Here is a 14459-nt window from a genome sequence, read left to right on the forward strand (position 1 = left end):
CTCCCAAGGTAGCTGACAGTAGGAAATGTGTCCCATATTTCTTGATAAGGTTTTCTGTGATCTGTTGCAGGGTCGGGCGGCGTCCGAGTAGCCTTATGTTACGGAAGAATTCAGGGGCAAGTGGCAGTGGGGAGCCAAGGAAATTTCTTCTTTCGACAGCAAGATTGTTTACTTTCCAGCGGCCAAACTCTCTGCAAAACAAAGCAATTCTCATTCAGAAATATGTCATTCGGACAAATGTTCTTCATTTGCAAGCTACTCTGCTCTGTTGACTAGCTGGAGGCGGCTAGCCGGGTACTATAACAGGCCTTGACAGTGATACTCTGTCATGTGTTATAGGCATAGGACAAGCAACCAGTGTTATTTATTAGAAGTGGAGGCAGTACTCCATAATAAAATCATTGTTTGGAAAAAAATAAATAAAAAATAAGCCACTTATGGTGTTGCTGTTCCTATTGTTTATGTTTAGCCTCTGATGTGAGTACAGCCCTAGAACAAGCAGATTTGCTAGAAAATGAAATTAAATGAATAATTTCCCCAAATGTGGACCAAATGCAATAAATGTTTTCATGACACAAGGCAAATTTTAAAAACATTTGAAGAAACAGGCCATGCTCTTTGCTTTTGATGGTAGGTCACTTAGGTACATAACTGGCTAATTTGAGCAATTTGGAGAAACACTATCACAGCACATTTGACCTTACTATGGTATTTCCAGTTTTCTGTACTTTTGACCTCTATTTTGAGGAAATATGTAGACAGCGGGACCGATTCCTAAAAGTAGATGACTTTTCAGTTGTAGGAGGGATATAAATGAATTCAAAGATTTGTCCCCTTCCCCTCTCCAAAATTAATCGATGATAGCAGGGAAAACAAACAAGTCAATTGCACAGCAATAAACACATTTTTTTTATTCATTTACTTACCAATTAAGATACCAGATAGAGTTATTAGTGGAAGAACTCATTGTCCTCAAAATCTAGCCAAGGTACACAGCATTTGTAGTAACTTTGTGTTTGCAAGGTACACCAAGAGCTGTTTTGGTTAAAGACTTGAGTACTGTGAGAATTAAGTCCAAGGAAACCTCTGGACTGTGGTTTAGCTGCCACTTTGTGGAATCATTCATATAGCTATATCAATTAAGATTTTTCTTATATAAGATTATGGAAAAGCAAAAAGATTAGCGAGCTTGAAAGATCCTGCTTAAGGTTCCAGCTAAATATAGAACAACATTCATTTACAAGATTAACACAGAAGGCAAAAATCAAGGATGCAGTAGGAAAATAGCATTTGAGGGATAGCTGAAACAAAGGAGTTGCCTGTGGCTGACTGACTAGGATGAGCTATGTAATACATAATCAACACTACTATTTTTCAGTATTTTTACATCCAAAATTATTGGTAGAAGCCAGATAAATACATTCTTGCATAGCCCTTCTACTTTCCAGCACTTTCCTGTTTCACTTGCGGATCCAAACTGTCTTATATCCAGTCTAGCTTAAACTTGGATGCATAACATGGGACTATTTGGTGCAACATCCATGGATTGCCTTTCTTCTCGAAACATGCCATTTTTTATCAAAAACAAATCAGAAGAATTACAGTAGAAAGAGATTTATGTAACTTACCTGAAATATAATGTAATTTACCAAACAAGAGCATGAGACTAAACAGACCCCCTGGTTTCTTAAAGACTCTACACATCACCAGTGTGCCAAATTAGTATTTGGAAATCACTATTTGAGGGGGTGTGTGTATGTCTTTCAATTCAGTTGTCAGGTTTTGAAGTTTTCTCTCACAAATTTAATTTCCTTTTAAAAAGGTATAAAACCTATTTTTTTCAGCTTTTATGGAACTACTGCATATCAGTAGAAAGAAATTATAGACAAACATGTTTAATTCCTAAAGTGAAAAAAATATTCACTGGGCATATTGACCACATTAATACAGGCACTAAAACCAGTGAATTACCCTGCACTGTAAATGTACTTCTTAAGTGAAAATAAATAAATAATAAATATTTAAATTCTGTGCTTTCTGGGCATGTTTGAGTGGTTGGGGGTTTTTTTTCCCCTTTGAATATGTCAGAAAATATAGGTCAAATGTAATTCCTGAACAGACCATCAAGACAGAATTGCTTTGACAACAAGAAAAGAATACAAATTTTATTACGTAAAATAGTCATTTTATATCTTGTTGAAACCTTTTCTTCTAAACGAGCTATCAGATTAATTGTCCATACCAAAGCTGAGGTTCAAATACAAGAATAACAGAATAGTTAAGATTCTTATAAATGCTAGTTTGCTGCTACTCTTTCTTTGATTTTCATTGCCAGAATTTTTAAGGACAGAGAAGACCACCATAATCCCCTCACACGTCCCCTTTCTAATGCAGGCAAAGGACCATCACCAAATGGCTCTTGCTGCCTATGTCAGAAAGTTTGTGACTGAAGAAGAAACTGTCTCCCAGAAAAACACCTCTTCCTGACTTAAAAGCTGATGCTGAAGATTTCTCAGAACTTCAGAACAATCTGTTGTAGCATTTAACTACAGGGAGTGCATTTTATTTTCAGTTTTAACATTGCTAATTTCAATTTCCAATTTTGGGAGGTTTTAATGTGAGGTGTTTTTTGGGGTTGTTTTTTTTTTCCGAAACATTAGGTATGTTCTGAGTAACTAATAACAGCTCTTGTTTGAATCTCCTCTTAACCTTGGCCTAAGCTGATTGCCTTTGTGTTTCTTTGTGAATTGTGGTTTTAGATATGTCCTACAGCTCTTCTCCAAAAGTCACAAATGATTTCTTGGAACAGTAAAGCTAGAAACAGCGGCCTCTTCCATACCAAATTCAGTAGTATTTCCAAGTTGACCTCCTCATGTTCTACTGCAAGTCCTTTATTTACAGAATCCAGAAATGGAGTTATTCTAGCACTAGGAGAAATTTGTTTGGCTTAGCTAAGCAAACTAATTCCTCCCACATTTTTTTGCTATGGAAAGGTTGTTTTGCTGTATCTTATGCTACTTCAGAGAAAGCAAGTAGGTTAATGCTTCTGTGAAGGTTTTGGCATTCTTTTTTGATTCAGAGCATACCAGTTGGAAGCCATTATTAGTGTAGCAAGTAATCACCTTTTGAAATTCACTGCTGAGGAAACTGAGAAAGAAGAATATAGAAGCTGGATTATTATTATTACTTTTTTTTTTAAAAAAAAAGATGTCAGTTTTATAACTCTGCCACAGACTGAGCTGAAGCTTTTAGAGAACTTACAAACCAACTTTTATGTTTTCCTGAAGCTTTTCTTAAATTAAGTATTTTAGAACCTGGAGAGAAGACAACGTAAACCCCCTGGGAGAGGCAAGAAGAAGTGCCATCTCTGAAGACAAAAAAAGAGACACAGAACACCAAAACTGAGCTGCCTGGCTGCAAGAGCAGCGATATCTAGATGTGGACAAGCAAGAAAGTGACTAGCAGCTTCTCCAACAGAACACCAGAGGAAAGACAGCAGACCTGAGAAGTAACTGGGTTTATCAGAGCAAAGCATACCAGCAGGGAAACCTGGGCTGGAGCTGGGGGGTTGGGGGGGATGTTCGTGCCACATTTTTTGTAGCATGTTGAGTGAGGAAGCTTTCACAAACTCTCTCTGGGTATGTGAGAGTCACTAATAACTGATATCCTAAAATTAGAGCTTTTTTTTTTTAAAAAAAAAAAAATCATTGTAAGTAAAATCATATCCTTACCCTCCTTTTATATGATTTATATAGATATGTATATTTATATACTTATAAGTTCTCTTTCTTCTCTTGATTTCACCTTGCAAGCAGCAGTATCTTCTCTCCTGTTTCCTTCTCCCCTGTTTTATCACACAGCAAACCTCAACCTTTATTTACCTGTTTGCCTTGCAGTCATTCTCTCTAACACAAATTCTCCAGCCCTCAAACGATTTTCGTTACCAAATGTGCGTTACTCTCCTTTGGAAATCATGTTCCTGTTTGCTGCCAAAGGCAGACTAGCAGGCCTGACACAGTTAATGATGATCTTTTTAGTAGAGAAAATACTGCCTTCCAAAGTCACTGGAGTACCATTCATCAGAAGAACACCTCCCACAGAATAACATAGTATCTGTGCTGGCTGCTGGTCAAGAAAACCAATGATGCACTAGAGGTATTAGAAGCTTATTCTTTCCTCCTCTTCCTCTTCTTCTGCTGTGTAAGAGCCAAGACTAGCAGCTGTCATGGCGCTATCAAGAAGAAAAGATTTAATAGCAGGTGGTATCTCCTGTGCTGCCCATCTATTTCCAGCCCAAATAGTATGTTAAGCATTGGACGGAGTTCCTTAACGCTCAGGGCAAAGCCTGTTGCTGAGAAGGATGATGGCTTTGAGTTCCTGGGCTTGTATGAGAGAGAGGAAATAAGTCAGTCTGGCTCCTAGGATGAAGCCTATAATGGAACCTCATTATTATCATGAGTAGTGCCAGAGGCCATGGGCAGCATTCTCTCCATCTTCCTACATATCAGAACTGTGTATTTGTATGTCCTACCAAAAAGCTGGTTCCTGGCTGGTTGGTTAATGCATATGCAAGAGCCCCAAAGGCCAACGGTGCCAGCTCTGCCCAGCTGTACCGCATGCACGCCACAGCCCGTCTGCGGAACGGGGTCTCCTGCCACTTGTGCTGCTTGGAGGAAGATAGGCTGAAGAATGATCAGTCAGGGAGTCAGTGTGGGGTAAAAACAAGCACAATTTAAAATGCAGGGTTTATTTCAACACTATTTCTTTTATTATTTCTTGCTGTTTCTCATTTGTGTTGATACGCTATGGCTTTCAGAGTGATGTTTAATCTAAAAATACTGTTCTGACATTAAACACTCCTTACTAGAGTATTGTACAAGTCGTGGGCATGTTTTTATCTTGAAAGAAGCTTAAATTGCAAGTGGATCTGAAAGCAATTCTAGAGCAGCAGGCCAACAAGGCTGTGAATGCCTCTTTTGACTTTAAAGCCATAGTTGGTGTTTTTTTCAAATGTGTATATAAATTATACATTTTCTTCTACCACCGCATTCATTTCAATACATTTTAAATAATACTTTATAGGAGAATATAGGGAAAGGTCTATATAAAACATTTAGTTGAAGGAAATTAAAAAAAAAAAAAAAAGACATTGTACTCTAAAATTGTAGCATGTGGAAACTTTGAAATGGGAATATAATCTCTGCTACTGCAGATGGTTAAATCAGAGCCTGCAAAGAGATTTACATTGAGTGTGATGGATTCCTCTTAACAACAACAGTCTCTCCTAAGGTCAACCATATGCAAAATAGAGCCCAGGCAAATTAGCAATGTTAGGCCTCATTGTAAGAAACTTAGATGTTTTGTAAAACAATACTAGTACTGGTAAGCATAAATGTTAATGAATACCATCGTGGCATAATTTGGAAAGCATTATTGGAAAAAAAACCACTCCACATCATTTTTAATACTAAACTCTTCTGTGTTCCTTTCTCTTAATGTCTTCTAAATGAGACAGCTCCAGCCTTGGACGTTGAGAAGGGGACTGCTTCAAATGGGCTGGAATGACAGTGGGATTCTGAAGCCAATATTTCCCATGCAGCTGCAAGTTAATCTGTTGGCAGAACAGCTCAATGAAAGAATATACAGTGTTTTTCTCCCCCTACCTTCTTTAAAGGGCTGAGGATTTCTTAATGCCTAAGGCCATAGCTCGAATAAGACCAAGATGATATAAAATGAAACTACTACCATATCAAACTTCAGAAGAAAAAGGTCACCAAAACGTTATAACGCTCACGACTTGCATCACGTGCTGATCCATGACCGGGGCTCACGCAGGCTGCCAGCTGCACAGACACACACCCCAGACAAGCTCAACTGCCTGGCTCTGCTGGGGCCAGAACACTATCACACCACCATCAACCGCAATTCCTCCGTTCCGTTCAATGCAAAAGCTACGTATAGCTACGGCTGTTGGAGGAAACTGCACACAGCCTCATTCCTCTACAGGAGACAGGTTCAAAGCAGATCATACACACACCACCTGGCCCCAACTAGACCACATTCCTACAGATTTATAAAAGGATCCCATGGCAGCAATGTCCCATTACTTTGCAGCTACCTACTAGTAGTCCCACAACAGTAAGACATAAGTAAAAAAAATATTTGCTAGCAAGAAAGAAAGAAAGAAAGAAATTGATAGATAGATAATAAGATAGATAAATAAATAAATTGGCTTTTAAAAGAAGATTCAGCCAGATGTGGACAGAACCAGAATCAGGTAATAACCAAGGCCATGTTATTCAGAGACTGTTGGGTGAAAAATCTCTCCTTACCAGCACAGGTCATAGAACTTTCAATATTTATTAAAATCACTTAAGCGATGGAGAATCTGCTACAACATTTATGAAAATGTTTACTACAGTTGATTTTTACTATTCACAGTGAAGAAGGAGGGAATTAGTCATATCTTGACTGAGCAGCCTTCTGAAAATATCTGCCTTTGTATAGAAGCATGATAATAGGGACAAATACTGCAATATGGGCAAAGTAAACATAAGAGCTTCCCTTGAGGGGAAGAAGAAGCAGGGCCTGATACCATATAATACATCTTATCTATATCTCTTAAAATTGTCAATTATCCAGACATGTTGATTAAAAAGAAAAAAATCAAGATATAATAAGGTCCTTTTAAACTTATTTCCCGTTGCTGAAATAGAAAGAATTTCTTCATTAATCATATCCTCATAACTGGCATTTTCCCAAAGTCAGAACGGGAATGTTTGCTGAACACATATATATTTCCCATATTATTGCTTATATTTATACTGGGTTTCATCTTATAATGAATAAGCTCTAACATTAGGATTTCTTTTTATCATAATACACCATTCTTTTGAAAAGTCCTAGTAATACTCTTGCCTTTCTATGTCTTTTTCACCTTACCAGTATCCTAACACCTGAAATTCTACTACCAGAACTAGTATCAGCTTCACTATCTTCCTACATAATGCATATGAAATATATAGAAATCTATGAACAAATTCTAATAAAAAATATATACATTATATAACTAGAATGTACTCAGATGTATTTCTTTTTTATGACTACTCACAGACAGATTGTTTTACCAACTACTGTAACATAAATAATTTGAAACGTCACCTGTCATGAACATCAGAGTTTAGTGCACAAAAGAAAGGTGGCTTTTCTTTTGTCCATGACTGATGGACATTTAACCCCTGTAACACATATACCAAAAAAATCCTCCTGTAATGAAATCTGAGAGGGAATTATTTCTGTATCTTGTCTTGTGGCTTTACTCTAGCTTTTTACCTATAGTTTGTGATATTCTTCCAAACACACTTGTGAACATGCATTCAGTCTTACTGTTCACATATTTGACTGTGCTTGTACCCATGCAAAGGTATTTGCACAAAACTAATAGCTCTTTGTGACCTGATCGTATTTGCCTTCTGCCTCAGAAGAATCTCAATAACCCAAGCATTATATAGCAATAGCATGAAGAAATGCACTTATAGGGATATGTTGCAAATTACACAAAAGATAAAGAGCAAGAACTGGCAGAACACAAACACTTCTAATCTGAAACATGTTTGCATGAACTGTCCATCTAATAGTGAGGAATTGGTGAACTGGGCAGTAAAATTGCAGCACCTTGCACAAGCTTTTAAGACAAGGATTAAATTCCAACCAAATTTTACATTGGCCCTACATATGACAATAATGAGTCACAGAGCGCAGAAAGGAAAGGGAGAATGCCTAGTAAAACTACTCTTGCCTCTACTACATCTGAAAAGGAGAATAACTGGGATATTTAGGTGTTTCTTACAGTCTGAGTAAGCAGAACATAGATATTTTACAGCTTTTTCATATTTCTGGGGTTTGAATATTCAGATGTGCTCTGACCAGTAGGTATTCTTTCCCGTGTTAATGAAATAACGATACGGATTTACAGCCTACTAAGTAAGAGGGTGGCATTTTTTGAGTCACAGGTAATTGTCCATTCAATTAATTAAGAAAAGTCCAGGTCACTATTCATTATCACTGGTTTCTGTATTTATTCTTCCCTGCAAGAAGTACTGATTTCATGGTTTGTCACATGTTTTAGAGGGGTAAGAAGACGGTTCGTTTTCCCCTTGACAGTATCAAGAGAGTTTCTAACATCTTGTACCAGCACTGCTCAGTAATCCAGCCCTTCTAGTCTTGGCAAGACCAAAACATCCTTTTTTTTTCCTAGTTCATATCTGCCCATAGGAATCATTTATTATCTAGGCAATGGGTTTTATAAAATGGTGCATTTGCTTAGACTTGTGGAATCCAAAAAGTTACTCTGACTTGAAGATTCTCATTTCTTTCAATTTATTTTCAACTGTTATGAAAGCTGATGTTGTCTAAAATTCAGTATGGATTTAAATTTTGTTAATGTGGTAGAAATACCGTTTCCTATGCTTTCCACAATGCACTTTTTACCTTAATTATGTTACCCAGAACATTTTCAGAGAAGCAGGTATCTTACTATCTTAGCTGAAACAGTAGTTAACCTTCAAAATGGAGAAGACTGCCTTGGAGTTTTTTGATACAATAAGGAAAAAAGTTATGAGAAAGAGAAACAGAAATGTATATTTACAGTCTTTTTGTCTAACCTTAAGAGCCAACAGATATCATGGTCCTGTAGTTGATTGTACATGAACAAAACCTAACAACTGTGGGATTTTATGACTGTACCTTTTACTGCTTCAAAATCAACAAAAAAATCAGATTACTCTTCTTTCTTTTCTTGTACTGACTAAAATAGAAAAAATAGAAGCAGATTCCTTGTAGAGGTGAGGAAGAAGAATCTGTGGAAGTGTTTTGGTGCAATAATCAACATACAAAAATACAATTTATCAAGACTGAATCAACATAAAGATCTGTGGGAAAAAATAAAACATAATAGAGGATTCATTGATTCAGTGTTGGTGGATACTCTCAGGCGAATTACAGGGGAAACACAGAGTGCTAAAATACTTCATTGTTACATGCCACAGCTAATACTCTCAAAATCTTTGAAATGTCTTTGATTACTATTTTAATAATTCCTGTTTCAGAACTACACATTGATCTGTTGTACTGGGTAATAGAGATGCATACAGACAAAATCAAACTGTGATAAATAATTTAAAATTTAAAGATTGTGTTTCTTAGTGACCTTACTTTGCATTTGGAAAACTGATGCACAGTAAGGCTAAGGGTATAGAGTACTGTGAGTAGGCATGACCTCCTCTTCCATGTTCAGAGGAGACCAAAAAGCTTTATGACTTGGCTGGTGTGGCAAGGGATGTAACATCTTAAACCCTTTGAAAACTGTTTCTGGGACATTACTGATACTCTGTATTGGCTTAATGCTCAGTGTCAGGGAGACACCAAATTCCTGTCTACTCAGACCAAAGGCTGATGTTGCTCCTGTCTGCCTGGAACTGGAAAAAGGTACATTAAATGATTAGCCTTAGACAAAATATATATTCTTAATCTAGTCTCAAATACTGATCCAAAGCCTTATCTGTGAAGCTATACATAATGTTTAGAATTGTTCCTTTTCCAATAAGAATGTTATATAAACTTAAATAATCTTCTATAGTGTAGATTATTTATAAATATATCCTTCCAAATAAGAGACTTTTTGTCACCCATTTAGTTCCGCACCACTCTTGCAGAGTGCATTCCAGAAGTACTATTTACAGCACTGATGGATGACAGTTACTTAACCTGCACTTGAATTTATAAAGGCAGTTCTTTCTACCAACACTCTGGGACAAGTCTGGATTTACACAAATGTAAATCTCAGAGACATGTGCCTGAATGCTGTTTTGGTATTGTGAAATATAACAACTTTACTGTTGCTGTTTGTAGCGATTCAAATTGTTGAAAGCAGTAGAATGTAAACCAAAATATTTTCTGAAAATACTTTAGTGTATTATTTGGGGGTTTTGTTGGTTAGCTCTTGGGGGAATGTGCTGCTGGTTTTCTTTGTATCCAAATGTTACCCTCCTATCTAAATGTTATTCCACTGGTAGCAGGAAATGCTCAGATCTCTACTTGGACATAAAAAATAAAGCCAGGGATTCTTACTCAGCAAATAAAAAATGTTTCAATTTTATTTTCTATCCCAACAAAAGATGCTTCTTCTTTATCACAACTATTTGTATTAATTCCAAAATAATTTTGGAGCTGTGGTTTATTAAAAAAGGTCCCTGTGTTATTTTTTTCCAGTAGTGTAAATTGTAAATGTCTCTAGAGAACCAGTGGAATTACAACAGTGAGCTGAACAGAGAGTCAGGGCAGTAAACTTGTCAATATAATTCCAGATTACAAACACAGAGCTTTCTAATGCTCTTAACTAAATAGACATTTTGAATGGGAGTTGAGTTACTAACTTCTGCAACAGCAACAGTTAAGCATTAAATGTATTTTCTGAAAAAAATAAAGCCTATGTATCGGTTACGTTTAAATTCAAGTCCTTCTTGAATGACATGGATGTAGAAATTATCCAAGGTAGAGAAAAAAACCTGGAAACAAAATTTCCAGGACTCTAGGATTTGTATAAAGCTGGGTAGGTCAGCTTGTCGGAGACTTTGTATGCAACTAGGTTTATTCTGAAGCTCAGACTACTATACCATTAAAAGATTAAATAAAATACTTAATCCCTCTACAGAGTCCAAATATGAACTATTTCAAGAAGCTTCAGATAGAATGAAGGCCTGCTTTGACTTCTACTATTGTAAAATATATGTATTGAGAATGCTTTATTACAAAATTTCTGTGCATCTGCGTCCTTTTCATTATCCCTCACAGCACCTTTATAGAATAGGACTGAGAAAGAAAAATAAAAGTGATTAGGAAAACTTCAAATGGGTTATAAGCACCAGTGAGAGACAAAATGTTATTTATAATGTCATCTAACTATCATATACCCCATAAATTTTATTTGTAATACAATGAACACCGACACAGTTTAGGCAGGAGTGAGACTTTACGCACCCGACAGAGGTTGGAACAAGAACCGCAGAAGAGGGATGTGTTTTACAGACAACTAAGAGAAGCAATACATGGCTATGCTCACGAACATCTAGCTGTGCTCAGAGTTACTCTGCCTTTAGACCAACACAGGTGAGCAAAAGCCTGTTCTGTATCACCAGTATCTGTATTATCAGTGTCATCACTGTGCTTGAGCTATCAGCATCATCATCGGGAATGGCTTGTTGGTGTAAGAGGAGCACCGTGCCAGTGCAGCTGCATTGCTGGTTCATGTCTTGCCAGCTTGCCGGGGTCAGAAGCCTTTCTTTCTCTTTTCTTCCATTTTATTCATGAAACAGGAGTTTTGATGTATTTGGGAGTCAGTGTAAGCTATGCAGGCTAGTTGCAATAAAGAAGAAATATAATTATTAAATTAAAATGACCAAAAATATGATTATACACCTTCTAGATACACTTCAGCTTGAGGTTGATCAGCCAATAATTTCAGATTATTAGCCACGGTATAGCAACTGTGCTTAGGACCCTGTTGTTCTGGTTGCTGTTCTGCACTAAGCTAAACATAATGAGGGCTTACATGAATGTTACAGTATTTTCCTAGAAATGTCGCTTAGGAAGGAACAGACTGCAACATGGCTGTAAAGATCTAGAAACAGAGCCAAGATTAACTGGCTTTCCAAGCCATATGCCCAGCAGACGTAATGGTATGTTTGTCCAACTTCTTTGTGTAAGGAGTAATGCCGGGCAGTTACTGGGGATTCTGTTTTAGCGACAGTAAACTTAACCTTAGTGATTAATGTCTTGGCCAGAATAATTTCCATCCTATTGTAGAACACGCCAGCTTTGCAATGCTGCCATGAAAAAATACCAGCGCACCTCCACAGTGTGTGCTGTTTCCCATAAATCAAAATTACTTTTTAAATATAGTGTGGTATTTTATATATAACAAGAATCTTACACAGAATGAAAGAGGTGAGAAGATAAATGAAGTAATCTATATTGCAGTTCTGACCAAGGGCAGTGTGTTACTACAGAGCCATTCAAATAGGAGCCCGTGATGAGTTACAGAGCCTTGACCGTCCAGATTGCCAGCTGGAGTACAGTTCAATGCGGTACCAAAGCAAGCATTTTTATTATTTGATGGTTGCCTAGTGGCCATTGTGAAGCTCCAGTTCCTAGGGCAAATGTAGATATCTCACAAACATCACCAGAGGATGCTAATCAGCATATTCATAAATACTCTCACTGAAAACAATACAGCAAACAGATAATAAAAGGCTTTGCTTTTCCTGTCTCAGAAAATGTAAGTAGTGGGGAAAAAGACAGGATGGTCAAAAAATCTTGTTTCACAATGCTAAATGCTGCCTTAATGTTGCTTGTGGATCGAGTTGGCTCGGGACAAAGCTGTTCTATAACATTGCTGCAGCAGCATGGAACTCACACAGCCATCAACATCTGTAGGTAGGTTCATCTTCTCCAAATCAGACCTACTGTTGTGTCACTTGACAAGTAACACTTGATGTGTCTTGGACAAGGTCAGAGCAAGTTACTGTACCATACGTGAATTTGCTTCACCCTTGAACCTGGGACCAGCTGAAAGCTTGTCAAATTTGACAATAAATTAAGAGTAGAAAATGAGCAAATAGCCAAACACCACAGAAACAGAGATCTTCCCTCCATAAGAGTCCTTGCCTTACTTTTCCTGTAAGAAGTTATTCACACTCAAAGCAAGCTACAAAAACAACCTTCCTATCCCCTCTACACATCAGTTACTTCTCTACCAGGTAGGAAGAGACAGGGGTAGACATTTCACTCTTGTTTTTCTAGCAGGAGTTCAAGCACCGTGCCATAAGATTAAAACAAATGCTCAGACAGATAAAATAGAATTAGCCTCTTGATTACACCTCCTTTTTGCTCATCTTAAACCTAACAATTCTGTGCAGTTGAGATTTAATTCTACTCACCACAGTATCACCTTAGAGCAGTGGAGAGATTTCTCTCCTGCAGGGGTCACAAATATCCACAACTAGGAGCAGGCTTTAACAAAAATGGCTTCACTCCACTGAAACCAAGGTTGAAAAAGTAGAAAAGCAGGTTTCAAAAAGAAATGCGTAGCTCCCACAAGAGCACTTGGTTTCCTCAAATATACTCCTGGAAGTTAGAAGAGATGCCTTACGTGGAACCTGTATACTGTTGGCTCTTGGGGGCAATCTTGTCTTCAGACCGAGCTGCAGGGAAGTACAGACCGACACAGAAGTCGGGTGAGACTTCCAGCCTGTGTTCACGGGTCTTTTCTTCCAAGGGTATTAACACACAGGGAAAATGCATGGATGAGACCAGGCACGTGGATGAGGCCAAAAAAAAAATGCCCTTAATATGAAGAATTAGGAATCACTCTTGTATCCAACAACTGACATAGTCATGAATCCTTCCAGGAGAAACTCTACCCAGCAGCAGCTGCACAGACAGGAACACACACATCCTTCAACTCTTCTACCTAAATAAGATCACAAGATTCACTGCCAAATGGAGACTGTTTAAATGCTAATTGTGACAGCAGGTGATTTAATTTCCTTCCTGATTTTTCTGTGAAACAGAAATAAGGAGAGTTACAGCAATGCAGGCCTTTTTTGTTTGGTTGTTTTTTTAAATAAAATGCTTGATTTTGTTGTAACTGCTTTCTAATGCATATTGCTGCACCTTGTGAAAATTAACACAATTGCTGAAATTGAAGGAAGTTACAGGAAAAGTATTCTCCACATATTTACATCCGTACTAAAGTTAATTTACTGAACCAGTGGAAAGTTTTAAGTATAAAAGGCAAAAGTACTTGAAGTGATTATAAATCAAACACTTTTCATGTACATAGTGATTTTTAATCTCTTTGTTCTCTGTCCAGTTAATAGTTTAGTATACTTTGGCTTCTATGAGAAAAACATATAAAACTTTGGAGGCATGCAAATTTTGGTTCAGTAATGGAATTCTTGTAGCATTCTGTATATATAAATGGTACTTTTACAACATAAAAAAAGAGAAAAGATTTTTGCATAGGATAATTTAAGACCTAACTGCAGGTTCCCAAAATATTCTCCTTTGCCATGAAAACAAACTTCGTAGTCCCAGTAATCATCATGAAGTGCAAAAACTATGTGCTATGAATCAGCTAAGATCTTTCATGCCACAATTTGGTCTATTAGTATTCATCTACAGCACAAATAAATTATGAAGTTTTTGCGTATCTCTCCAATGGAGGGGTGATTACAGCTGCTTGTCTGAATCTAGCAGGACCTAGATCCCTTTCAAAGGGTGTGGTGTTAGTGGTACCTTATTGAGTTAGAAGGGTTTTATATGTGGGATCCTACAGAAATTATTCTGAACCTGATCTTTTTTTAAGATTTTTATTATTGAGTAGGATGATAGAAAGTATA

The 14459-nt window shown here is 37.2% G+C and overlaps 1 protein-coding gene across 3 annotated transcripts in view; it reads right to left on the reverse strand.

The window, feature by feature from the left end:
* BRINP3 (BMP/retinoic acid inducible neural specific 3) overlaps positions 1 to 14459 on the reverse strand; it is a 220875-nt gene that overhangs the window by 105744 nt on the left and 100672 nt on the right. For 2 of the 3 annotated variants that reach the window (XM_080407509.1, XM_080407510.1), the window contains one exon: positions 1 to 191. In XM_080407509.1, coding sequence (XP_080263635.1) covers positions 1 to 191 — 191 coding nt within the window. The other variant, XM_080407511.1, reaches the window with a different exon arrangement.

The sequence above is a fragment of the Falco punctatus genome (assembly GCF_963210335.1).
Source record: "Falco punctatus genome assembly, chromosome: 11".
Classification (NCBI taxonomy): domain Eukaryota; kingdom Metazoa; phylum Chordata; class Aves; order Falconiformes; family Falconidae; genus Falco; species Falco punctatus.